The following is a 26,844-nucleotide window of genomic DNA, read 5'->3' as shown; positions in this document are numbered from 1 at the left end:
ATTTTGTAAGAAAGACTTTGATCTTAACTGTGTGCCCTGGTCCTTGTGAGCAGAGAGAGCTAGAGCTGAGCACTTGAGACAAAAGAGCTCTTGCCACACCGTAGTCCTACAAAGACTTGGGGAAGTGCCATAGGTATAAAAAGGCTGGTGACAGTGAGACATTGACCCACAGAATGATGTTGATTCTGTCTGGTTACAAACATGTGAAGTTCTGGGCGTAATGTAATGGTCTTCATCATTATGAAATTAAGTTAACTGTGCAGTCATGCTGTAAAGAATAACAAGAAAAATCTGCAGCAGCCATGCCCAAGATGTTCTGAGCATTAGCTACATCCCTGGAATACAGATATGCACTCTCAAGGTAATTTTGAAGGACATTGATTCATATATTGGCGAGACACATGCTTAAAAGTTAGCTCTTTACTTATATTCAGGTAACAACTTTTCTCACTCTGCCCAACTCATCGGCCCCCTCCACTTTCCAGTTGCTACTCTTTCTATTGGAATTAATTCTACCTTTTCCCCAAGTAAAAGAAAGGCAAGTCCTCTCGTCTGTATTCTAATTGTCAGCCTTGCAGGGATAGAGCCCTAGTTTTCCTCTTTATAATCATATATCTCATTCAATGAAACACAAGTTCCCCCACCATCCTAAGCCTTGACATGCTTAGTGAACCGAAGCAGTGCTAAGTTAACTATTATGAGATGGATTTGGAAACCACATGGCTCAAACAAATCATGTCCCTCAAACCACTGCAATTGTGCAGATAGAAAGTGCATAGCTTATCACACCTGTGTAGGCTCCACTCCCCAGCACTGTCATTAGAAAGGCTTTTAACCGTATACTTTTAGTCTACTAGGAAAAAACGTTCCCTCTAGAGACACTTAGATTTCCTGTTCCTATGTCTTCTTTGTCCTCAACAAGAGTTGTGTGATCTTTTAAGTGAGATCAGTTAAATTGACGGTTATGTCTTCACAGATTAGACCAGAAACCCCAGAGAGCCAAGATATTTTCCCCTAGTCAGCTCATCATCCAAAGAATCCCTGTTTTGTTTGGGTTCTATCAGTAACAATGCTCTCCCTTTGTGTGGCATCTTTCCGTGATGAGGAAGGCATTAGAGTGGTGTTTCCACTTGTCCTTACCTGTGTAGAAAAGTAAATCCTAGTGAGTGGAAACCCAGAGATTTCAGGACTAGACAACCCTCAAAAAAATTGTTTAATTCACAATTTTAGAAACTGAATCACAACTTCTTAGAGCCATGGAGGAGTTTAAAATGATAGTAAGTAGGGCTGGCATTTGCTGAGTGCAAACTGTGTGCCAGCCACTGCAACAAGCACATAACGTGCAGTGTGTCTCTTCATCCTAAAAATACGGGCAGCGTATGGGGCTGAGCTGCTGTCTGAGGCACCACTTCCCACACTGGAGTGCTAGGTCAAGTCCCAGCTACCCTGCTTCCAATCCAGCTCTGTGCTAATACATCCTGGGGGCCAGAAGAGGGTGGCCCAAGTATGCAGACCCCAGCCACCCATGTGGGAGACCAGGATGGATTTCCAGACTCCTGGCTTCAGCCTGGCCTATACCCATTCCTGCAGGCATCGGAGGAAGCAAACCAGCAGGTGGAAGATCTCTCTCGTTGTGTCACTCTGCCTTTTAAGTAGATGAAGATAAATAAATTAAATTTATAATATAAAATTAAATAAACAACATTATTATTATAAAACTTATTATAAAATTAAATACATAGGAGAGTCCCTTGGAGTCGATACTATAATTAAGGCTCTTTCTTACATGAGGCCTCCGAGGGCTAAGGAGGCTGAATAACTTTCCCTCAGCCCTCAGGCTAGTCTGCTTCCTCTGTACTGCCTGAGGAAGTGATGCATAGTGCTAGGCCTGTAGGAAACTTGATAAATGGTAGCCATTGTTCTTAACAAAATATTTCGGTTCTGGACTATTTTTAGGCCATATCTCTTGTTCATGTTGAATTAATTTACTGTTTTTCTTTAGCTTCATCTACCCCCCTGAAATCCATCATCTTCTTTACCACCACCACCTCCTACAAAAAGTCACTGGTGGCCCCGCCCCACTCTGCCTGCTGGTCGTGCTCTCATGCCCCCAATGGGGACTGCGTGCCACACAGGGGGATTCACCCTGTTCCTTCCAGGCCATGGTGGCTTTTCAGATCACTGCTTTAGCATTCCTGTGTCTGTCTCTATGCCATGTGTCCTCATTCAAAACCTGGGCATGGGTTCTGATAAACATTTCTTTCTTAGCAAATGTGTTAATATGTCACATCTAACAAAGGCATAGAGATAAGACATTTAGTTATTCATGTAACAGATTGCACTGTAGCTGAGAATGAAGGTTTAGTGACACAGGCAATCCAGCCCGAGGATTGGGGCACAGTACTCGATAGAGCCCTTCCCCAACCCTAGGAGGACATGGCTGAAGGTGCAGGTTCTGTGTCCCTTCTTCCCCTGCTGTTTGTCTGCCCCTTTTGCAAGTGTCTATTTATAACTGCTGTGCCTCCACTGGCGATTCCCCAGGGAGTCATGAGGCAGGGGTGTCACACCCTTGGAAGCCCCCACAAGCCAGCGCCTGCCGCTGCTTTGCTGGACAGGCTGCTGCCGCCGCCATAGAGGCTTGTACACCTCCAGCACTCTCCACACACACGGCAGCCATGCACCTGCCCCTGAGCCTGCTTTACTCCTTCACAACACAGGGCACCCACTCTGCCTCACACCTCTGGACAGTAAGGGCAGACGTCATCCCCTGTTTTCGGGTGAGAAGACTGAAGCCCTGAAGGGTTCAGTTAACGCACTCAGGTTCCTATAGGTCATTCAACACAGAGGCCCCTCGGGAGAGGTCCTGCTTCCATATCCTTCCACTTGCCAGGCAGCATCCAGTGAAGATTCTCAAGCATGAAATGGTACTAATCTTCGAAGTCATCCAGGCATTCTGTACGTGTTTATCCAGCCTACATTTACTGCACTATTTCATGCCAGGTCACTGGCTTACCTGGGTAAGTGATGCAGCCCCGGCAATTAAGGAAGGCCATCTTACAGGCAGGGGCTGGCAGGAAGGCAAGCCTGTGGCCTCCCAGAGCCTGAATGCTTAGGAGGAGAGAGGTTCAGAATACCAAGCAGCATGAGGCCCAGGGAAGCCACAGCTGTCGGGCTCCTCGCATTCCAACAGGCTCCTCTCTGGGATCCTCCTCTTCTAGGCTCTCCCCTAGGTGAGCCTACATTTGTGCATTCATCCACTGTCAGCAGACACACAGTGGGAACTTCACCCCGAATAGCCCCACAGGCTGCAAAGTGGGAGGTGGGGCAGCAGAAAGGGGATCATCTCACCTGCCCCTCCTGCAGCGAGTCTGAATTCCCTGAGTCCATTCCTTCTACTCAGTCAGTGAAGAACGTGAGAGGTGTTGTCCACTCCAAACCTGCTCTCCATGCAAGTGTCCCTTCCCAGAGTTCTAGAGGCTGGGTTTTTACTGCTTGTTGACATTAGACTGGGTTGGTACTTTGGGGAAAAATGGTGGTTTCAGGGTGAATTTTAGGCCAACTTGGATAAAGCCCTCCAAGAGCACACTCAACTGTACCCTCCAAAGGAGGTGGAAGCAGAGTCCCAGCTTCTTTGGTGGCCTACAAGGCTGAGGGGACGTGGGCAAGGCTGGACTCTCCTTGAGCCTTTGTCCTGTGCTTTTTGGGCCTTTGACAGGAGGCAAGAGAAAGAGGGAATGTGTCGTCACCAAGCCAAGCATAGGTGTCCATTTGTCCTCATCATCCTAGGTTAGATTCCGGTACTCTCAAGTTGTCAATGAGAGATAGTGGCTCACAATTAGGGAGCAGCAGAGTCACGATTTCAGGCGCAACGTTGTAGCACCCTCTTCAGAAGACAGCACCGTCATGATCAAAAAGCTTCTCTGAATCTCAGTGACGACAGGCTGATGCGTGGGAGCTCACAACAGCTGCTGATATGAGAGAGCTCTGACAACAGAGCCTGGACCAGGGCTACCTGGACACTCTGCCAGAGGGATGCCAGCCAGCACCACCAGAGCCCATCCACTCAGTGATATCCAGAGAACTCTGGCCAGGCATGACCTTGGTAGAACTGGACTGCCAGATGGGTCATCCAGACATGACCATGGGCAAGTGGCAGGACATGAGTAAAGGGCTGGGGCCAGCAGGAGCGTCTAGGCCTCCAGAGCATGACAGTGACCCCAAAGCATGGATATGCAGCACAGTGGAGCACTAGACCACTCTCCCTCAATGCACTCGCTCAGCCCTTCCCCTGGTCCTGGAACAGTCAGAAAGGTGGTAATGGTGAGGAGGGGGTTTGCAGAGTCCTGCAGTCAGCCTAGGGCACAGTTTACCCACCACCGCCAATGCCACGAGTAGGGTAGTTGTCAGCCCAACCACACCAGATGCCTTGAACACACCTAAGGACCTAAGCTTATGGTACACTCTATGTTATTGAAGTAACATTACCTGAAATTAACAGTAAACCTCCAGTCCTCAGAGCTGTATGAAAATGAAATGAATGATCATGAAATAAAAAACGAGTGTGCTGGTTCATGGGTGGCCTTCTGCCCAGTCACTCAGAGCCCCAAGCACCTTCCAGCCCGTGGCTCCATCCTTTTCTCCAGCCAGACAGTAGAGAAAGGGTATGAGGGATCTCGCATAAGAAGATTTTTGTGAGTCATCACCTCTAATCACTTTCCATTGGTTAGAACTTGGTCACATGACCACACCTACAGCAAGTGCAGCAAGGGTTGCTGGGGAATGTAGTCCATCCACGAGCCCAAATAAAAGCAGTAGATTAGATGGGGGAAAAAATAAGATGTCATGTGGTGGAAGAAGCCAAGGGATATTTGTCCTATCTCAATGCATCTGAGAGTCGCTTGGGAATCCTGCTTCCTCCTTAGCCTCTCTGGGCATTGATAACTCTTCTCCAGAATCCAACACTAAACTCAATTCCCGGATCTAAGCTGAGGTTTGACTGCTTCATTCCCCAAATTTTATTATACAGAAAAAGCTAAGCTATTTTCTGTCAGAAATCACCCTAGAGTTTTTCTCCTGGAATTTTTCCTTTCTAAAATAAATAAATAAAAACTAATTAAATAAATAAATAAACAGGGAAAAGTACTTTTGTAAAGACTCAAAACTACCAGATAGCATACTACAATAGTTCACAAACTTGTCTGAATATGATGATAACCTGGTAAACTTTTTGATCTTTTTAATGCAAAGACCTAGAGCCCTTACACAGAGATTCTGATTCAGTTAATAACATGTTCAGCCCAAGAACCTGTATTTTTTAAAAAGTCTCAGGTGACTTTGATATGCAACTATGTTTGGAAGTCACTGACATCAAATGGCTGAGCCAAGTCATTTACGGGTAAAATGGGGAATCAAGAAGTGCCTGGAGAAGTGTCATTGGCCATCATGTTGTCAGCAAACATGTCTTAAGCTCCAGTTAAACATAGAGGAAGGAAAGAGAGGTATGACCAGCCTGTTGCTGGGTCCCAGGGTTTGCATGTTGGTGAGGACACACGGCACAGATGTAGAGAGGCAACCATTAACACACTAGCTTCATGCAGGATCTGACAGACTCAGCCAGTGTTCAGATGGTGCAGTGAGCCCCCTGTACCAGAGTAGTAGGGGGTCAGTATGGAGACAGTGGGCTTATTACCAGATGGACCTTAGGAAAAATTTGGGTTCTAGGGAAAGAGACAAGGGACAAGGCACTCAGAAAAAACCATGAGGGTAAGCAAAGGCTTAGAGACAGAGATGTTTTCTGGGGGTCCAAGAATTACTAAGCTGTGCCAGAGAGCTTGAAGCCCTCTACTTGGGAGAGGGTGAATGTGAGCATCAGACCAAGTGTTGTGGATGTTGAGCTGTGGGTCAGGGAGATGGGCATGGGGGAAACAGAGCTTGCAGACTGCTGGGGCTCTTATGAGGGACCGGCTGTAAAATGATGAAAGCCTCCGAGGAAGGGTCAGAAAGGAAGAATGGGGGATCTGGAGTAGAGGCCCCTTCCTCCACTGCCTTCTCAGTGGCACCATTAGCCCAGGACAGCTGTGGAGCAGCCCTGAAAGAAGAGGGGAAGAAATGTGGTAATGGCCGAGTGTGCAGTGGGCAACCAGGCACCAATATATGCAGATGGAACACTGTGACTCTGCCAGGATCTGGCCCTGTTTCTTTCTCACAAAACAGCTCAGATCATTGCAGCGAGAAGTAGATTAGCAATTCTGAGCTTTAAATCCTATTTCTAACACTGATTTACTGTGACGTTTAGGACAAGGTTTTGCCTTTGATTGCTACGTTTCCACAATCAAGAGTGCAAAGCAGTGACAGGTCCAGCCCGTGAGTCTGGTGTAAGAAGCAGTGGCTCATAATGGCACTAAGTGAACCCCTTTAAATAACAGGATGTTCGGACATGATCAAGATTTTCTTGCTAACATCCATGGCTCGGTTTACAAGGCAATGGATGCGCATGTTTTTCTTAACTCTTAATGCTTCTGAAAATGCAGCCCTTTGTTCTCAGCCCCTTCTCTCCCTAGGCACAAAGTCTGCAGTTTAGGGGATAACTGAGCTTCTGATATTTGAAGCATAACAGAATCCGTTTCTCCCCATGCTGCCCTCCAGGAACCTCATCAACCCTCGACTCCCACCCTCTCTTCCACGCCAATGACTCACACATCTTTATTTCCCCCCTGAGTCCTGTAGCTGGCTTTCTGGCTGCCTAATTGGTATCCCATCCCCACCTTCAGTATGGCCCCCACCAGCGCAGCCTGAAGAGTGATGCTTCTACCATAGCTCTACCATTCTGGACCTGCAGTTCTTCAAGGTCTTTCTTGGCTTCACCTCTCTCACTGCCCAGAGTTAGTGTTTCCCCAGCCTATGTTATATATGTTCTAGCTCTGTAGGCAGAAGAACAAAAGGAACTTCAGAGACCCCTTACTCAGTAAATAATGGGAATTACACTCCTGTTCAGAATCCTCAAAGGCAAGGTCCATGCCTTAGCCATTGCTGTGCTAACAGCAGGCATAAGTTTCTGCCTTGTGTTAGGAGCTCCCATAATCATTGCTGAAAGAGAAGGAGATATGTAATTTATAACAGTGTCTGAGGAAGTTCAGGTTTCTAATAAAAATATACTATAAAGTGAGAACAATGAATTTGAATCTCTCATGCTAACGGAAAGCTTCCCCTGTGAAAACACTCATTTTTAAAAACGAAGATGGCACCTAAAAAGTTTCAGTGACTTGTGCCATTAATCCGTAGCCCAGTCGTTACTCCTTGCTGCTGTTTGAGACCCAGCCTCACCACGCAGAAAAGGCAGCTCATGAGGATGGTCTTGTCAGGGGAGAAAGGAGCTGGAAGCCACCCTGTTTCTGGGTCTTCTCACTGCTGGGGGTGCCCCCATCCCCGGTGCCATCTCAGCCCTGCAAACCACAAGCCAGCACCGCCACAGAGGGCAGAGGAAAAGGCCAGCAGTGGGGAAGCTGCATGTTCTGAGAAACAGGGAGGGGGCATCCCAGTCTCCCGAGAAGAATGGAGGCGGGGGCGGTCTGGCTCTAGGCAGTCCTCCCTGTCCCTGGTTGTCCCAAGGTGCTTGTTGTGTACTGCGTATGAGATTGAAGCAGAGTAGGGAAGTCACATGACTCTGCAAGGGGTGGCAGAAAAACTGGCCTGGACAGCAGGAGTCTGAGTTCCCAGCTCTGCTCCTTCTCCAGGTAACTGTGCAACTTGCATCTTGGGTGCTCCTCTTCCTTTCTCTCTCCCTTTATCTCCTTCCTCCTCCTCCTTCCACCCCCCAACACCACCACCAATCCTTCCAGTGCACTGGGCAATTCAAGCCTGCTGGTCAGGTCTTTATGGGCACAAGCACCTCCCGTGCTGGGCCAGGGCTACATAGAAGCCTTTCCCCCTCAAAGCCCGGGGCCCAGAAAGAGCTGAATAGACACAGATAGAAAGAATGAAAGAGTAAACCGGGAACTTGCTAGGGATGGGCTTCCCCTGCTCCACAGCCTGGTGGCGCATCCTTGTGGCACACCTTTGCAGTGTGTGATGTGCCGGAGCCCACGCTCGGGCTGGGAGCCTCTGCTTGCAGCCCCCAACAGTAAGCCCCACAGCCAGCTCCTGGAATATCCAAGGGCCTGAGTAGTTCTCCAGGCCTTCTCAGCCTCTGTGAAAATTCATTTCCTCTCCTGGTTCCAGGGGGCCTCCCTCATGAAGCCAGAGCCATCGTGAGCGAGCTCCAGGATGTTCTCAGAGCCCAGAGGGGAAATCAAGTCAGGAGGTGGTAAATTACCTCTGAGAGTCAGATTGAGTGCAGAGTGGTGCTTCCCACTCCTGAAGGTGGCTATGAATATCACCTCGCCCCCACTTCACTGAACAGAAGCCAAAGACCCCCAGAGTCGGGACGCACATGGCCAGCCTTGGCCGCGTCCACCCCAGCCGGATCTGCTCCCACGAACCCAAAGCTGTCCACGAGCCCTTCATCTTCAGCCGGTAGCTGAAGTCAGTTACGTGGACAGTAGGACGGAGGTGGCCGGGCTTTTTCATCACATACGTTATTTGAATAGAAATGCACACCGCGACCCGAGCCTCCTGACAGTCCATTTTAGAAGATTTTTGCCGAGCAAATCAACCGCACAGTGAGAAATTGGAGAGAGTGTTTTCCCTCGGCAGTATCTGCCAGCTCCATCCTAAGCAGCCAGAGCCCTCGTGAGCCCCAGCTGCAAGAAGGGATGCAGAGCTCGCCGCTCCCAAGTCCACGGAGTCTCAGACACCGTCCGTCATTAAATGCTCTGACGCAGTGCAGCCTTTCCGTCCTGCTCTCTCTCCAAGGCGTTGCTATCCCCTGGTCCACATTCAGACAGACACCTTTTTGTGAGCTACTTAAAATCATTAAGTGAGCTTAGTTAGGTTTGTCAATCCCTAAGGCTGGCAGGACGGCAAGGAAGGCATTCTATCCACTGCCCGTTAACAGTCTGCTGCCTGCGCGAAGTGGTGCACCAATGGCATCAGCATTTCCTGAGCAGGGATCTGCCCACGGGTCTAGGAGGCACCCAGTTCCAAAGCTGCCCCCTCTCCACTTGGTCCATAGCCCAGATGGCCACCACCCAGTGTCTCCTGGGCCAGTTTTCAACAGGCTTCTCTGGAAAACTGAGCAAGGCAAGGCAGGGTGGACGCATTCATTATGCAAAGCCAGGCTCCAGCCAAGATCTCTAGCCAAGTCTGTTTGAGCAACAAGCTCCAAACCCCACTGGCTAGAAAAAGTGACAACAACCCATGCCATCAAAAGCATCGACTTTGGAGGAGCAGAGCTGAGCAAGTAGAAGCAGGGAGCAAAGTCCCCGCTGCTAAGTAAAGAAGTGCACCTGCCTTGTTCTTCAATAACACAGATCAGCGAGAGAGGGGGAGGAGCCCCAGAGAGCTAATTCATTCCTGATCCTTGGCTGGGCTGTACACAGACAGGAAGGGGAAGACTCAATCCTTCCCCAGCCAGGCAAAGGTTCTAGGCTAGGGGAAGAATAAGAACCGCTGTGTTCATCAGAATCACCTACAATCCGGGCAGCCACGTGACATGGACCTTGCTTCCCCTCAGGCCCAGAAGAGTCCACCCGGTGAGTGCTGGAAGGTTCCTTCAGCCCTCGATTGGCCCACCTGGTCCATGCCAGAACTTCCCCTCAGGTCCAGAGTAAGCCACCTGCTGAATGGTAGAAAGCAAGACCTGGGGCCACGGCTGACTCTGGACAGTGACTTGGGATCTGCACTTTTGAGGGACTCAGAAGAAAAGAGAGGTTGGCCAGAAAGACAGAGACTTGATCTCGCTTGTGTCTAGCAGAGTGTGAGGGACACCAGGAGCAACCTCTTCACCTGAGGCTCGGGTAAAGGCACACAGCCAGGTACTGTCCAGAGTAGAGGAGCCTGAATTTAGATGGTCCCAGTGCCCAGCTGCTCCCTTGGCTGGTACCCCACAGAAAATAAACTCCAAGACTGAGCCTGCTGCACCTTCTCTGCCCCATTGCCGGCTGCCCCAGACCCCACCCCCAAAATGCCTGCACGTCACCCCCGCCTTCCACACCCTGCCATGGGCCACCTTCATGCCACCTTTGCCACACCTGTCCCTTCCATGCACCTCTGGAGCGAGTCTGGTGCACTTGGGAAAGGGTAGGCCGTGCGGCCCCTGTTGGACCAAGGTGGCATCATGGGTTTTCATGTTGCCTTCTGCTTAAGTCTCCACTGATTGTTGTGCGTGTTCCTGACTCAAAATATGTGCAATTCCCAGTGTCAATCAAAGTCTTTTAAGCAGCAGCTGCCACTGCCGTCGCCTCGCAGAGCACTTTAGAAACTCTTCTATTTAGAAACCGTTCCAGGCCCAGCTTGCATCATCCCATCCATGCTAAGAGGCACCATGGCTGTGAGAGAACTTTGTGGCTCTAGGCTCTCAGGAGTGAAGAAGGAAGGCAGAGACGGGGAGGGCAGAGCGGGGGGGGGGGGGGGGGGGGGGCTTCCTGTGGCTTTCCTGGAAGGACTCCTTCAGGGAACAGCAGGGACCCTGGCCCTCATTTACCTGCTCAGGCACTGCAGGCCCTCCTGGAATGTACACCCTGGATGCGGCCCAGCGTGGAAATCAGCACCCCATCTGGCTCCTCCGCCTGTGGAGGATGGATTGGGAGGTGTAAACTGGGGTGGAGAATGGGAAACATGGGCAGCTTTGGACCCTTGCCGGCTGTGGTGCACGATCATCGGGTCGCTGGGCCTTCCTGCTGCTTCCACCCAGAAACAGGGTTCTCTCTAGCCACCCTCTTATTGCAGAACACCCCCAACGAGTTGGAGTTGTTGGTATCGAACCCCCAAATTTGGATCAGCTCACCCAGTGTGCAGAAAGCCAGTCACTGACTTCAGGGTGGTAGAAGAAAGTAGGTGTGTATTTGCAAAGTGCAGAGCAAGGAGCCAGGCAGCTATGGCTTAATGCCCTGGCTCCTGGAGGAGTCGGGGGTAAAGGTTCTTCTAGATTGAAACTGGGGCCAAGAGGTGCATGCTCGGCTGCTGTCCAAGCTCCCAGTTGCTCAGTGTTGCTCAAGACCTTCTTGATGGGTCAGTGATGCCATGCTCTTTGGGGAGTTTTTATGATGGCCAAATGGGCTTCAGTTGTCCTGGGAGAGTTACATGTAAGTGGCAGCTATCTTCTGCTACAGACCTGGAATTTCTCTGTCCAGACCTGAAATTCCCTAAACAAACCCTTCCAGACAACACTGGCCATCAGGGTTTTGCATCGAAGAAGCAAATGACTTCTTGAGTGCAGTGATTAGAACTGTGTCCAGCCAGCTGTACCACCTCCTTAATTCAGTGAATTCCTTTTGGTCTTAAAGGTCAAGCAAGGACACTTTGGGCTAAGGGTGGGAGGCTGGGTCCAGTGATATCTTCCCTATGCTTTTAGGGACCCTTGAGTAGAGGCTTGGTTTCACCTTGCTGTAGCTCCAAGCACTTTGGGGAGTGGCATTTCTCCAACCTTTCCATCTCCTTTAAAAAGAACAGGGTCTGCCAGTCCAGTTGAGAATCCCAGCCTAGGTTTTGTCCTGGGTTACACAGGCTCCAACCAGGAGCTCATCTATATATGGTGTCCCCTGCGGGGACCTTGGAGACAGCCAAGACTCACAGAGCAACCTAGTGAAGGCATGGGGCACCCGGGTAAGAATCACATGGAGAAGGCCATCTCACACAGTCACCCCTGCCCTGTCTCTGCTTCCTCCATTTTCCCAGATCTGCTTACCGGTTCCACTGTAATTATCCTAAAACAAGTATTTCATTTGGCCACTGTCGTGTTGGCAACCTGCTGTGGCTCCCCGTTTTCAATGAAATGGCAGTAGAAATTCTTCAGCCTGGCCCTCACGTGACCCCACCATCCTGACTTGCTCCCCTGCCTCTCACACCAAATGGGTCCTGTCCCTGCCAGTGCATCACTCACACTAGCTCCTCCTCCTCCTCGCTCGGCTCCACCCCCACACCCACATCCCTGAGTCCTCCTCTGCCTTCAAAACCAATGAAAAAGCCACTTGCTCCTGAGGCACCGTCTCCCAGGCTGCTGTCATTCTTCTTCCCTGGGCTCTGACAGCACTTGGGGGCACCCTCCTGTGGCACCAACCCCCTTCTGCTCTATTGGACACTGACATAGACACGCCCCATCTCTCCACTGGGCAATAAGCAGTGTGAATGCAGTTTTCCCCTCTGATTCCCCCTAGAACCCTCCCTTCACCCCTAGGCCTAAGGCAGGCCCCAATATCTGACAACTTGATGTGAAATAGAAACCGGTGCTTATCGGGGCCATGAAGAAAGATATCTCGCAAGTGTATGCCCAGGGTCATGGGTGGCTAAATTCGTGTGTTGTCCATCGCCTCACACATACACACCCAGCATGCCCAGGTGTCCCCCCACCCAGGCCCTGTGGCTTCTCTGCTGCCACCCCTTGCCTATCCAGCCAACCACCAGTCCTCTGTGCTGGACTGAGAGACCATGTGGACCCTATCATGGGGAATGTGGCTGGGCTTGGCCACGGCCTCGCCAGAGTCAGGCATTCCTTCTTTAAAGCCAGATTCGGATCCTCAGACAGAAAGGATTATTTGTGAATGACCAGATTTCACAAGCCGGGTGAATGCACAGGAAGATTTAGAGTAGTTCAGTTGAGAAGAATCAATGCCAGGCATGCTGTCCAGATAAGTTTGCCTTTGATTTCAAGGCTTTCCTCCACAGAGAGTCATTGTTCTCTGACCACAGATAGCTCAGCCAGCGTCTGCCTCTTCTACGTGCTACCAGAGGTCTCCTTCTCATGCCTAATGGGCTCCCTGGCTGGAGCCTGGCCGCCTCTCTGCAAACCCAGCTGAGCACATGTTCTTTCCCTGCTTGTTTCTACATATGCCTTTCCCTCTCAGTCAGCTTCTGCTCTTGTCATCCATGCACCCTCCACGCTGCTTTCTCCAGTCTCAGTTCTGCCCTGGCTGCTCCATGCTGCCAGTGATCAGTGGGTTCACATTCCTTCTTCCTCCTCTCTCCTCTCCTCTTCTCTTCTTTATCTCTCTCTCTCCTTCTCCATTGTCTCTCCTCTAACAGCTTTATCAAGTTATTGTTTACCTTGCATAAAGCTCACCTGTTGTAAGTCACTTACTGTTAGCAGATCTGCAGAGTGCTGCAAAGAGCATCACGGTCCCGTGTGAGGCCATCTTCATCACCCACAGACTTGCCTATTCTAGATATTTCCCGTACCTGGACTCATTCAGCAAGAAGTCTTCTCTTGTTTATTGTCGGGCTTCCTGAACTTAGCATACTATTTCTGAGGTTCACTCACCTGCTATCTTATCTCCTGGTCCATTCTGTCTCATTGCAGAGTAGCATCCTGCTATATGGCTGGGGAGCATGTGGTTCATCCAGTCACTCACTGATGGACATGGGTTCTCCATCAGTGTTTTAACATCCACATTGGAGCAGGTGCACTGTTCTTCAGGTCACTCCTAAGTGGCATTCTGAATGGTGGAAGGGTTTTTAAGGTCTCCAGGAAACCCTCCCCCTTATAGCAGCAAAGAGTGGATGGATAGCATTCCAGGAAGATATTTCCCAGGAAACAAATGAGCCAAAGATATTTTTTTTGTCTGGTTTGTCTCATTCTAAAGCCTTTCCTAGCCACAGTCTGAGGACCTGGGCCTCCAAGACTCTGAAAGAGCCTAGAAGAAACACTATGTCAATGGATTTACTGTTAGCACTCTACAACCCACTCTGAGATGGTTACAAACACTCCCAGGGCTCACGGTCAAGTCATTTAATCCTTCACAACCAATCAGGCAACCACAGCTGCTGCTGGACAAGACCTGGGATGCTTGAGACCCCGCTGGGTAAGAGATTAATCCACTGGTTGCTGTAATGGGGCAATGCAGGGGTGCTAGGAAGGAGCCAGATTGTCTGAAGCAGCAAGCCCGAGGCACTCCAGGACAGCAGTTCTGTGCGAGCCGGCACAGACGCATTCCAATGATGTCAGCCCCTCGGGTGAGCACCCACTGTATTTCCGGCCTGACCATTCCCATCCTTTACACCCGGAAAGCAAAAGAGATCCTCCCAGAGGAGCAGAGAGCCCTGGTCCCAGGCCCACGTGCCGCATCGAGTTTAAGGGCCAGATGTCAGGTGCCTTCAGAAAGACAAGTCCTCTGTGTGGGTGAGGTTGGGGAGAGGCTGTCCTCCATCCTCTTGCTGTCGCTCTGGAGTTAGCTGAGACTGAAAAGCCGGTGATGAGCACACATCTGCTGGATTCTGCTGCCTGGGACACCAGCCATCCCGTCTGGTCCTCACATGCATTTTTCTCAATGCATGCAGGTTCTGGCTCCAGATGGTCGCATGGTGGGAACAAGGATCCAGAGCTACCGTGGCCTTCGACAACATCTCCATCAGCCTGGACTGCTACCTCACCAGTGAGTTCACCCTGCCCCTGCCACTCAACCCCCCACAGCCTCACTGTCCCCTCTAACCTGTGCCCAGCTGTCTCTCCCACCTGCCCGAGAGTGAACTCAGCTGCCTGAACCTGAGACCCAGCTAACCCAGCCCCTGGGCTTTTCTCTATTCCAGTCAGTGGAGAGGACAAAACTCTACAGAGCGCGGAACCCAGATCAAGAAATCTGTTTGATGGTAGCCCAAACAAGGAGTCGAAACCCAGGGAGGCCACACCAAGGACCCCCACCTTTGACCCTACAGGTAAGGGCTCAGCCCCCAGATCCAAGCAGGCTGATTTCTCGTTGCAAAAGGCAGGAGGCTCCATGCTGCGAGTGGGGTGTGAAGTTGCATTTAAACAAGGAAACGACCTGTAGAAGGGGCATCTCCTACACTCTGGCTTCTGGGGCTCCAAGAGAAGGCTTTTTGGTTTTCACGACCTGGACAAAGAAAGCTTCCAAAAGCTGTGCCAAGGAGAAGCTTCTCTCTGTGTCTTGGCAAGGCTCAGGCCCCCCACACGCCAGAGAACCACTCTGATATTCTCTCCCCAGCTCCTGAACAAAGCAAATCTTACACAGATTTCTTCTTCTCATGGAAAGGGTTTGGGCCCAAGGCCAAGGTTACTGTTGCACAAAGCAGGGCTACCCCAAAGCCCCAGAGCTTCCAGTTGGACAGATTCTCTCCAGAGCTGCCCTCAAACACTTCTGTTCAACACATTTCACAGTGGAAGACTTCTCACAGAGCTGTTGGCCTCCAGCCTCTGGCCATCAACTGTAGGTGTGGTTTCTCAACCACTGATCATGCCAGGGCGAGGCTCTCAGAACCCAATGTGATCTTCCTGGTGGTTACAGGTCAGAGACACTAATGGGCCTGCCTGTGTCTCCCACTCCCACAAGCCAAGGGGCTCCCCAGGTGGGCCTCGGGGCCTGGGCACTTGGCGCTGCTCCTGACACGAGTAATCCAGAGAGGCTGATACACAGCACACAGTCTGCCCATGCTGTTTATTATAGAAGTTAAGCCTTTATAAACAAAGAGGCAGAGATAAATGATAAATCTCTCATTGCTACTTGTAAAATCCTTGTGCAAAGTCCAAAAAAGTAGAGGCTTTTTTTTTTTTGACATTGAATTCATTGGCTCGCAACTCATTAAACATGAAGAGAGACAGTTGCTTTTCTCCTCTCCCCACCTCTTCCCTTACTTAGGACTTCAGGACACCTGCTCACGCCCACTTTTCCATCTGGAGGGGAACCTGGCCTGTTGCAATGGCTCTCCACTTCCCTCATTAGCCTCATGGCTCCTGAACCGATCTAGCCTGAAGGGGCAGCCCTGCCTGCCCCCCACCGAAAGCCCCACTGATCCACCACCTTTGACTTCTTGGCCCTTGGTCAGCTACCACCTCCTTGTGTGAAAGTCAGGAAATTGACAAAGTTATAAATTCAGGAGAGAGGTGAGGCTTCCCCTTCTGATGTGCAAACTGAATGTGGCTGCAGCTCCCTGCCCTGGCCCCAAGCACCAACGCTGGCGATATAGCAGAGACACAAGAAGCACCTGCCGATCGATCGACTGGCAGGCAGCAGCAGGCTGGAGCTGCCTCCTGGGCAGCAGCATTTAGGAAACAGCCACTCACCCTGCCTGACTCCAGGTTTATTGCCACCCAACTCCCACAGCCCCTAAAAGGCTGCTCGGCGAGGGCCTGCCCAGTGGCCACTCTGATGAGGTCACGTGGCTGCTCACAAGCCGTTGCTGACTCACCCTGGAAGCGAGGGGCCGCCCAGGAGGCAGGAGACCACGGCAGCTGGAACACCAGCCTCCCGCACTGAGCAGCTGTACTCCTAATTCAGGGCTGGGGAACCTTTTTTCTGCCCAGGGCCATTCAGATATTTATAACATTTGCAGGCCCTACAAAATTATCCAAATTCGCCTGCTATAGATGTATTGACTTTCGTGTCCTGCCTGCGGTTGCCTCGGCAGGGCCAGACCACATGATTTCCCGGGCCTTCCACAGCCCATGGGCCAGACATTCCCCACCCCTATCTGCAAGGGTCTGTGTGTCGGTGTTCCCTCTCCCTTCCCGAATGACCTGGACGTGGGTGGGCCCAGCATGTCCCTGGGCAGCCTCAGGAGTGTACCAGCCACCTGGCACTCTGGGAAAGCTCTAGAACACCAAAAGGGACCCTCAGCTTGCCCAGGAGCCCCCTGGTGCAGGGAAGAGAAGCTCCAGTGAGGAAGAAGCTGGGCCAGGCTTCCAATACCGCTTCTCCTCCTGGGACCCAAGCAGGGGGCACCTCGGGTCCTGATCAGGTCCCCCAGACCTGCCTTGCTGCAGACCCCTCCGAGTACATGGCGGGAGTGTCTCTGTTTCCTCTGGGAGGGTCTCCCTGGGAGCAGAACCATCCTTCCCCATCACCCACAGCAGTATCCCCCGAGCCCCTGGGCTCAGCTCCTTTTTTTTTTTTTTTTTTTTTTTTTTAAGATTTATTGTATTTCTTTGGAAGGCAGAGTTAGAGAGAGGGAGAAAGAGAGATGCAGAGAAAGAGATCTTCCATCCACTGGTTCACTCCCCAAGTGGCCACAATAGCCCGGGCTGGGTCAGCCAAAGCCAGGAGCCAGGAGCTTCATCCAGGCTTCTCATATAGGTGCAGGGGCCCAAGGACATGGGCCATCCTCTGCTGCTTTCCAAGGCACATTAGCAGGGAGCTGGATAAGAAGTGGAGCAGCCAGGACTTGAACTGATGCCACAACCCCAGACCCTAGACTCAGCTTCTGCTCAGGGAGAACAGGCCACACCCTGGCCCTGACCTCACCTGGCTTTCAGGTAGACCCACCCCCAGTCCTTGCACATTTCCTCTGTGCCCAGTTCTGTGCTCAGTGATGCTAGGCAATACAAGACCCAGGTCAAGAACTCAAAAGAACTTCCCATGTAGATGAGGGTCATGTAAACAGTTAGCATGATGTCCCTGCAGCAAGAGAGGTTTATGGGGACTCAGGTAGGCCAAGGCCATGGCTGCACTCACTCAGCAATAGTCACCCAGCCAACGTGGGCCCAGCCCCTCCCCTGTGGCTACTGCAGGGAGGGATGACCCAGTCCTCACTGTGCTGGAGCTGCTGGCCCAGGGGAGGAAAGTGGCGGTGACCCACTAGGGCCTGTGCGCAATAGAGAAACCAAGCCAGAGCTCAGAGCCTCTATATGAGAGCGCCCCCTGGAGGTGACTAGTGGGAAGGGAAAGGAAACGGACAAGGAATAAGTCTGACTCCTGTCTCAGGAGTGGACCAGCCTTCGCACTGGCCCCAGGACAGTCACTGTGGCTGCCCTTGGTGGGAGGAGAAGTTAAGAATCTTGCAGCTGGTGGGGAGCAGTCCAGGATATGAACCTGAAGTCTACATTTTTCCCCAGCTAAGCTACTTGGAAGGATCAAAGTCTCCAATCCGAGATAAACACTAAAAATAGAAGAGCGGCAGGGAGAGCGTCCCAGACCAGAGCCCCTGCATGAACAGCAAACAAATCAGCTCCCAACGCTTTGACAAAGAATTGAGGAGACAAGATAATAAGATTTTCTTTGCAAAGTTCAGGGCTGTCAGTTTCTACTGGGTTGGAACAGGGGTGGCTGGTGGCATTTCAGCTCCGCAGCAAGCAAGCCTGAGAGCAACTCTGAGCAACACAAAGGCCAAATCGGGTCTTCAGAAAATAGCTACTCCCTGGGTCCCTCCAGCCAGTCCGTCCCGCCCTAGGGGTACCCTCTCCTCCCGGCCCATGGGGCAGAGTGGAATCGCGAAGCATCCAGGCAGGGCTGTGCAGGTGCATCCCGCACGCCACATTCTCGGAAGCCGTGAGTCACTTTAGCTAATCAGATGAAGAGGCTGAAAGAGAAAACGGGGCAAGTATTAAGTCCAGGGAAATTACATTTGTCAGCTTTGCACATACAATTACGCTAACCAAATGGTTGGAATAATGCAATCACAGGGCAACGGAGCTGTCTCTCTCTCTCTCTGTCTCTCTCTCTGTCTCTCTCTCTCTCTCAGCTCCCTCTCAGCAATAGTGAAGATTGGGGTGAGATTGGGGTGAGGGGATGCAAGCCGGCTCTGCCACCTTCTCAGGGAAGCCCTGGCGAGGGAACCAGGCCCCCACAGCGCAGTGGTTCTTCCTGCCTTAGCCCATGTCTGCTTGGAGTTCAGATGCAGGAGAGAAGGGCCAGAGGGATGCAGCTCAGGCCCAAACACAGGGCCCAATCCCACGGTCCCACTTTGTGGGTCATGGCATCAAAACCACAGCCTTGCCTCTGATATTTTTTATGGGAACAAGTTGGTTTGCTAGTTTTTGAGTGTGCATTTCTGCTGGGGGTAGGGGTCAGGGAAGTAAAAGTCGTTTAAAATATGTAGAATCGTGGGCAGTTGACTGAATAAGGAGTCAGAAAACCTTGCACCAGCAAGCCTTGGTGCTGGGCTGTTCTGGGACTGGTCCTCCCTTCTGGGACAAGTTAGCAAACCTGTCACAGCACTTGTGTTAGGAGGGTAACACAGACCCAGGCAGAGAAATGCTGTTTGGAAAAAGTCTAGATGGGGAAGCCGGCAGTCTCCAAGTCCCCTGCCGTGCCCAGCTCCATGATCCTAAGGTCTAAAGGGATGTGGCATTAGGGAGCCCGCACTTCTGTGGCCCATCTCTCCAGTTAGCCCGTGGCAGAGCTCGTGTGCCCAGGAGTGAGGCTGGCAGACGGTCCATTGCCACACATGACTCAAGAACAGATGCCAACTCCAATGAGAAAGTTTTATGTGTTTCGTATAAATTGATTGAGTCTATTTCTGCTAAATGCATTATCCATTCACCACAGAACAACTATTAGAGTTAATAGAATTTGTAGCTAGAGCCATTATACTCCAGGCACACCCTTCTGGGATGATGGCATGGCTGGAAGGCAGGCTTCTCCAGGGCCCCGGCCCCTGCTCACATTTGTCCTCCCACTCGCTGGGGACCTTTGTGTCCCTCCACCCTTCCACGCTCAGGCCCTGCAGGCCTAGCCACGCCCACTTCTTTGCTGACCTCTTTGCCTTGAATTCACCCAAAATAAATAGCACCTTCTCAGCCCCGCCCCCAGAAACCTGTCATCTTATTGCTCACTGGGGCTGCAGACAGCCCCATGCCAGGCTGGGAGTGGGAGGAAACCCAGACCCCTTCTTAGCTGTCGCTCTTAAGCATGGCAGCCTGGGAGGCAGGGGCGCCCAAGATGTGAGAGGTTAGGGGACAAGGCAGGGTAACCAGAAGGCCCACGTTTCCTGGGGGCTTGGATCAAACTCCAGGGTTAATCATGCCATCAGCAGCTTTCCCCAGAACTGCTCAGCATGTACCTAATCCAGGACTTCAGAAGGTAGCCGGAAGCTGCTCAGCCCCCTGGGAACACTGGACACAGCTCAGAGTGTCCCCTGTGTGGCTGGGTCCCAGGCTGGGGGAGGGGCGCCTGGGAGTGCTGCTCATGAACAATGCAGATTCATGGGCCCCTCTAACAAGCTGTCGGGAAAGTCTGATTAGCACCAAAGCTTGGGGAGCCAGAACTACAGTGCCAGCTCCTCATTACAGACGAGGAGCCCGGGGCCTGGGAAGGTGCTGAGTGACGCTCAGAGCCACACAGCCTCTCCTGAGCTTCCACCGTGCAGACAGCACGTGCAAAGCCTTGAGTTGCATTCTTGCCGCCCTCACTGCACGTTACTGTGCGCCAGGAGAGATGCTGCGCTCTCAGTGGCATGATCTCATCTCTGGGGGCTGCAGTATGAGTCCGCTTTTCCAGAGGAGGAGAATGAGGCCCAGACAGTAACTTGCCTAAGTTATACGCCTTGTGTAAGAAGCTAAAGAGTGCACTCTTTTTTTTTTTTTTTTGACAGGCAGAGTGGACAGTGAGAGAGAGAGACAGAGAGAAAGGTCTTCCTTTGCCGTTGGTTCACCCACCAATGGCCGCTGCGGCCGGCGCACCGCGCTGATCCGAAGCCAGGAGCCAGGTGCTTCTCCTGGTCTCCCATGCGGGTGCAGGGCCCAAGCACTTGGGCCATCCTCCACTGCCTTCCCGGGCCACAGCAGAGAGCTGGACTGGAAGAGGGGCAACCGGGACAGAATCTGGCGCCCCGGCCGGGACTAGAACCCCGGGTGCCGGTGCCGCAGCGGAGGATTAGCCTAGTAAGCCGCGGCGCCGGCCAGAGTGCGCTTCTTACCAATCACACAGAAGGTACTCTTCTCAGCCAGGTAGCATCTGCAAGCACCACCTAGGACAGAGGCACCTTAGAGGGATCCCAGTGTTGGATGGGTCCTCTGAAGGAATCTCTCCTCTGAACACCCTGCTTCTTATGTTAGTTTTTGCTTCAAGGGCACATCTGCATCTTCACTGACATTCAAGACAGTGCACGAGGCAGGCCAGTGCCCCCATGCACTTGTAAGAAAGCTGATAATCGCAACTAATCGGCATTCCCCCTTGCTCCCCAGCGTTCACAGATGCAGTTGGAAAGCAATTCTCTTGGTGCCCAACAACTGGAGAGAACAGTTCTTTAGAGGGTGGCTGGCTTGTAGCCCTAGGTACAAATTGGGGGAGCCAGAGACTGCACTGCCATTTCCTGCTCACTGCACTGCTGCGTGGTCGCTCTTACTAGTCTCAGGTTATCGCCTATTGATGGCCGGCACACTAGTGATGACGCATGAAGCATGAGCCGTGACAAGGCTCGCGGACCCCCAGGCACTGCCACAGGTTGGCCTCCTCCCAGTTAGGTTGTCAGTCTTCATTTGGGTGTGCCTGCCCTCACTGGGAGCAAGCAGGCTGTGGAACTAATTCATGATTCATGATCCCCATCACTGACAGTGCAGGGTCCCTTCCAGTGGAAGTGGCTTTGTCCATAGGAGAGCCAGTCAGCACCCCCCAGAGGTGGCCACCACTGAGGACCAGCTAAGGGGGAGAAAGCACTTCCCCCAGTAACCCCAGGGGCAGTGACAGAGCGGAAGTGAAGCCGGGGTTGAGGGCAGAATGCCCACCGGCTACAGAGCTCCCCAGTGTGTGTCCCAGCACTTGTAGGTCACCTCCTTCCAGTTGTACATGGGACGGCAGGTGCTAAGCACATTCAGTCTCTCGCATTTGATTTCCTGCAGACCTCCTGAGTTTAGACATCACCACGAGGAAGCCATGCAGTGTCTTTTTTTAAACTATTCTTAAATTTTTAATTGACCTATAATAATTGCACGTATTTATGGGGCAGAGTGTGATATTTCAATCCATGCACACGATTGTAATAATCAGATTGGGGTAACTGGAGTTCTCAGCATGGTCTTAACAAATGCAGATGACCCGTGTCCAAATCCCAGCTCCACTGCTCACTTTCAGCATCACCCCTCCCCTCTCTGTGCCTTTGCTTCCTCACATCAGAACTAGGGCTTATCTGATTAATGCTCACACCACACAGGTAAGGGGCGCACAAGTTAATGCGTGTCCAGGGCTGGAAGAGGCCTGTGATACATGGTGGATTATCAATTCTCCCCACTTTAGAGTTGAGAAAGTAAAGGATCAGAAAGGTTGTGTGATTTGCCCCAACCCAGTACAGAGCCAGGGTTCAAAGCCAAGCCGGCTCACTCCAAAGTAGGGACACCACCAAATACCGCCCAGCGTCAAGGCTGCAATTCTTGCTGCCTCCAGATCAGCTGTTTTCTCTTTCCACCCAGGAGGTTCAGCTTAGTGCTCAAGACAGGCCACATGGCTTCCTTCCCCGAATCCCAGTCTTTAGGGAAAACACTCATATGGCGTCAGTTCCATTTACCAAGCATGTGTTTGGGTGCCTTGTCTGTGCCAAAGTCTGTGCTGGCCACCCCACGGCCTGCAGCTGTGAACAAACCAAACTGCTTGCCTTGGGAAATGCCTCCTGCTGAGCTTTGCCTGTATCAGCCCCAGATGAAGCCCCTGTTATGCCGGCTCCCTTTTCAGTTTCCAGTTCTGATCACACCTGGAATGAGAACGGGGCCCTGCATGAGATGGCGCGTTGTAAAATGCACTGAACTCATCCTCATTTGGGGGAAGAAACCCGGAGTCCTGGGCATTGGTGCTCCAGATCTCCCCACTCAGCTTGGATGGACTCAAAATTGCCTTGTGACCCCCGCCCACAACCACTTACACCATGTGATGGCTGGGATTATGGCAAAGCTGCCAACGGGGCACCTTAGTGCCATGCTGATACTGGAGCTCCCCCGAGGAGCAGACAAGAGCCATGGCCTTTCTTTCTGCCCGCTGGCCTGAGAAAACATGTTGTTTTTTCCCATTTGTTTCGGTGGAAGGTTACATAAGTGGGAGACAATAAATGATCCAGGCTCTCTGGGCTCAGCATGGCTTGATTAAGATCATTTAGCTCAAAGACTAGCGGGACACAGAAGGCCCCTCCATCAGGGCAAGCACATTAAGCACTTGTTGTTTGGGAAGACCACTTTTAATTATCCCTCTTCTCCCAGACTTGCTCCTCCTGCCTGTAAAATAACCCTGCATCCCCTCTGAGCCTGTTCAGCTCTCTGCTTGCCGCAGCGAAGCTTGGGGATCTTGGACAGAGAAGTGTTTTGCTTTGTTTGTTTTTTAATCACCCGAGCCCAGAGCTGGACAGAGGAGAAAGCAGGAGAAAGGCGAACATGCCAACTCAACCACAAAAGGGGTCTTTCCTGCCTGCCCCTCTTCCCTACCGGGAGAAAGGAAAGCAAGAGTTGGAACTGCCTCGGATGCCACTGACTCAGGGAGGAGAGAAAGCACAGGGCTGAACCCAGCCCAGACAGGTCCCTCCCTCTGAGTGTTCACACAGAAGATGAGGAGGCCAAGGAAAGCGCTTGCCACAGGATTGGGCTCTGGGTGGCTGGTAGTTATCTCTTGCACAGTAGTATGGTGGCTCCAAGCAACACATGTTTGTTGTAGCAGCTCCTCCGGGCACAGTTCAGCTGCTTGTCCTGTCTCATAGTCTCCCAGAAGGTGACAGGCAAGCTGCCAGCCAAGGTCAAGGTCTCGTCCAAAAGGTTGGTTGGAGTATCATTCATTGCTAAGCCCTCATGGTCACTGACAATTCTTGAAGAGTGGTGGGCTGAGGGCCTCTGTTCCTGAGTGGCTGGAGGTCACCCTCAGTTCTCCTTCTCCATAGCAGCTTGAGTTATCAAAGCCAGTCAAGAGAGACACAGTCCACTAGCAGGACAGAAGTTATGGTCTTACAGTCATGAAGATGCCTCTCATCACCTTGGCTAGGTACTGTGGGTTAGAAGCAGCTCCCAGGTGTCACCCATACTCAGAGGCAGGGCATTACACAAGGGCATGGGTATCAGGAAATGGGCATCACCAGGCCATGTGAGAGCCAACTGGCAATGGCTTTGGGGTGCCAGTAATCAGCCTATCACCAGGAAGCTCTGGGAGCCTACCACAGACTCTGATGAGCAGAAGTCCTTGAATCAATCTTAAGCTCATCTGTTCAATATTCCACAAAGATGTAAATATTCACAAAGCAACTTCTAAGTGCCAGGCAATAGGGTGATGGTAAGGGGTCGGCAGAGAATCCCAGAGACCAACGTTCTCCCTGTGCACCTAAGGAGAGTCAGGCTGGGCCTCAGTTCGTGAATCCATAAAGCAGGGGTAATAGTTACTTGCCACAGTTCTTTCTCAGAGCTGGCTACTGTGAGCAAGTGAGATCTTTTCCAATATTCTTTAAAGGTACAGAACGGTATACTGATAGAAACTGTTGTGATATGGCTAAAATATGTAACCAAAGAGATTAGACAAAGCCACTCACTCTCATATGTAGGCTTCTGTAAATATTCAACAAAACTGTGGTGGGCCCCCTCCTCTGAGCTGCTCATTGTTTTATGCATGCACACAAGCATACGTTTGGGTATACTTTCCTCAATTTTTTTGCAAAAGTGCCAAGCAAATTCTAGTTTATGGCCTAGACATGTTACAGAAGGAGGAAGGATAGTATTTTGCATTTGGGATCCTCTCAATCAGTTTCCCCAATGCAATCCATCAGCTCTTTGCAAGTGAATCCCTCAAACTCCACTCACTTGGGATAAATAAATGACGTGTGTGGATGCAGAGAATGTCCCCACTCATCAATATCCATTGAAAGAGGGGCTTTAGTTTCTAAAGTTTATCAAGGTCTCAAAGCTGGAGGTTCCAGAATCTTCTCCATGGAAACTTTTTCAAACAAATCTCATGTGATTAGAGAGGCCTTGTTTTTCTAGAGAATAGTGAAAGTGACTTCATGTAAGGTGATAGCAAATTTTAAGCATCTAATTGCTACTATTATTTAGTAAGTGGCTGATAGGTTTAATAATGACGTTCCAGAATTACGGTAGCAAGGTGAGGATAATAAAGTACAGCCTAGGTTTGTCCAGCAACTTACCTGAGAATCAGAAATACCTGGGCCACAGAATAGCTACCTGGAAAACAATCACTTTCCTCTCAGCCAGCTTTATGATTTTTTTTAAAAGGCTTATTTTATTTATTTGAAAGTGAGAGGGATGGTGGGGGTGGCCATGGGGAGACACAGACAGAAAGATCTTCCACTGATTCTCTCCCCAAATAGCCACAACAGCATAGGCTGGGCCAGGCTGGAGCCAGAAGCCGGGGACTCCATCTGGGTCTCCCCCATGAGTGTCCAGGGCCCAAGTACTTGAGCTAGCTTCTGCTGCCTCCCAGGCACATTAGCAGAGAACTAGATCAGAAGTGGGGCAGCCAAGATTCAAACAGGCGCTCTGATATGGAATGACAGCATCACAGGCAGTGGCTTAACCCTCTGTGCCACGACACTGGCCCTCAACTGATTGCATGATTTTGATGCTACTAGCTAGTCTGGTCTGTCATCCATTCACTTCCATCATCCATCAGATCAGTGGGTTGTCCACACCACTAAGGAGTGGGACTCTAGTGTTTTCTTGAAGGCTGCAGGGCTTGCTGCATTTCAGTGTTGTGTGGGCATGTGTAAGTGTGCAAATGTGTTGTATGTGTTCCAGTGAATGAGTAAGTGCACGTGTGTTCCAGCTCCCCTGGGGCTTACTCCCTTTCAGTTATGGGTAAGAAGTGAAATAGCACCTGGCTCCTGGCTTTGGATCAGCACAGCGCGCCGGCCGTAGTGGCCACTTGGGGGGTGAACCAACGGAAGGAAGACCTTCCTCTCTCTCTCTCTCTCTCTCTCTCTCTCTCTCTCTCACTGTCTAACTCTGCCTGTCCAAAAAAAAAAAAGAAGAAGAAGAAGAAGAAGTGAAATAGCTTTCAGCACATATCCATATATTCTACCAGAGCTCCTCTGGTGAACCCCATCCTGTGTTGCTTTAGTGCTAATGCCCAAGCCCCAAAGGGTCAAAAGTGTCCCCCTGGCCACGCACAGAACCCCCAGGACGCAGGACCTCCCCTTTCTGACTGCTCCAGGGGGTTGGAGACTACCTGGCCTATTCTTCTTTTTAGCTGAGGTCTTGTTTTGCATTTCACAAAGATTTATTTACCACCATTTGTGTGACTGACACACATTTGGGATCCCGGACACAAAAGGGTGAACCAAATAGATGAAGTCCTCCCTCATGAGCATAGGCGCTAGTGGGGAGACAGACAGCAAGCAAGTATGCAGATGGTACACACACTGCCAAGCAGGGATGGACAATGCAAGAACGGAAGCAAGTTAAGGGGCCAGAAGAGACCATGGCAGAGCCGGTGTGGAGTGCAAACATGTTCTGTGATGATGGGGTGCAGAGCCAGAAAACTTCAGGGTTCCAGTGTGTCAGAACAGAACCAGGAAAACACAATGGTGCCTAACCTCAAGACCCAACTTTTTACTCTCAGGGTGGCGTGGCCTGGGGACACCTTCACAACGCAGGTGCAGCAAACACAGTGCTAAGGCTCTGACCGTGAAATGTGCTGAGGTACAGCGCAAGTGGGTGACGAAAGAGGAGCATACCTCAGCTGAGCACTCGGGGCCAGGGAAAGTAACTCAGGCGCCTGGCTGTCCTGGCAGGAGGCCCCTGCAGCATCTAAACCTGCTGCAGATCCAAGCACAGGGCTGTTTGAGGGACAGCATCAGGATTCTCCAGGTCATGGGTGTTTGCTTTACAAGTAGGTGAGGGTCTCCGTCATGGTCGAAGCAGGACCCCGTGGAGTCCACTTCTATGACAAAGATTTATTTTATAGGTGACTGCTGAGACTAAATCAGCGGCCCTGTGGGTGATCCTGTCATAGGTCCGGTGCCTGTGGTTGTCAGGACTCACGTCTCTGTAACCTCTTGGCCTTCCCCTCACGCTTGTTGCCTCGTGCTCACAAAATGCTGCTGCATCTCCAGCCATCACGACTGCACTGCAAAGAGAAGTGTCCCTTCGCTCCCTTCTTCCGACCCTCCAGTCCT

General features: G+C 51.3%; 1 protein-coding gene across 1 annotated transcript in view; it reads left to right on the top strand.

Annotated features, from left to right (window-relative positions):
* Positions 1–26,844, top strand: part of ALK (ALK receptor tyrosine kinase) — a 761,992-nt gene that overhangs the window by 672,953 nt on the left and 62,195 nt on the right. Inside the window, exons 10-11 of the mRNA XM_062210172.1 lie at positions 14,368–14,462; positions 14,617–14,742. Coding sequence (XP_062066156.1) covers positions 14,368–14,462; positions 14,617–14,742 — 221 coding nt within the window. The remainder of the gene's footprint in view (positions 1–14,367; positions 14,463–14,616; positions 14,743–26,844) is intronic.

The sequence above is a fragment of the Lepus europaeus genome, chromosome 13 (assembly GCF_033115175.1).
Source record: "Lepus europaeus isolate LE1 chromosome 13, mLepTim1.pri, whole genome shotgun sequence".
Lineage (NCBI taxonomy): Eukaryota > Metazoa > Chordata > Mammalia > Lagomorpha > Leporidae > Lepus > Lepus europaeus.
The sequence above is the reverse complement of the archived record's forward strand: the minus strand, read 5'-3'. Positions and strand labels throughout refer to the sequence as shown.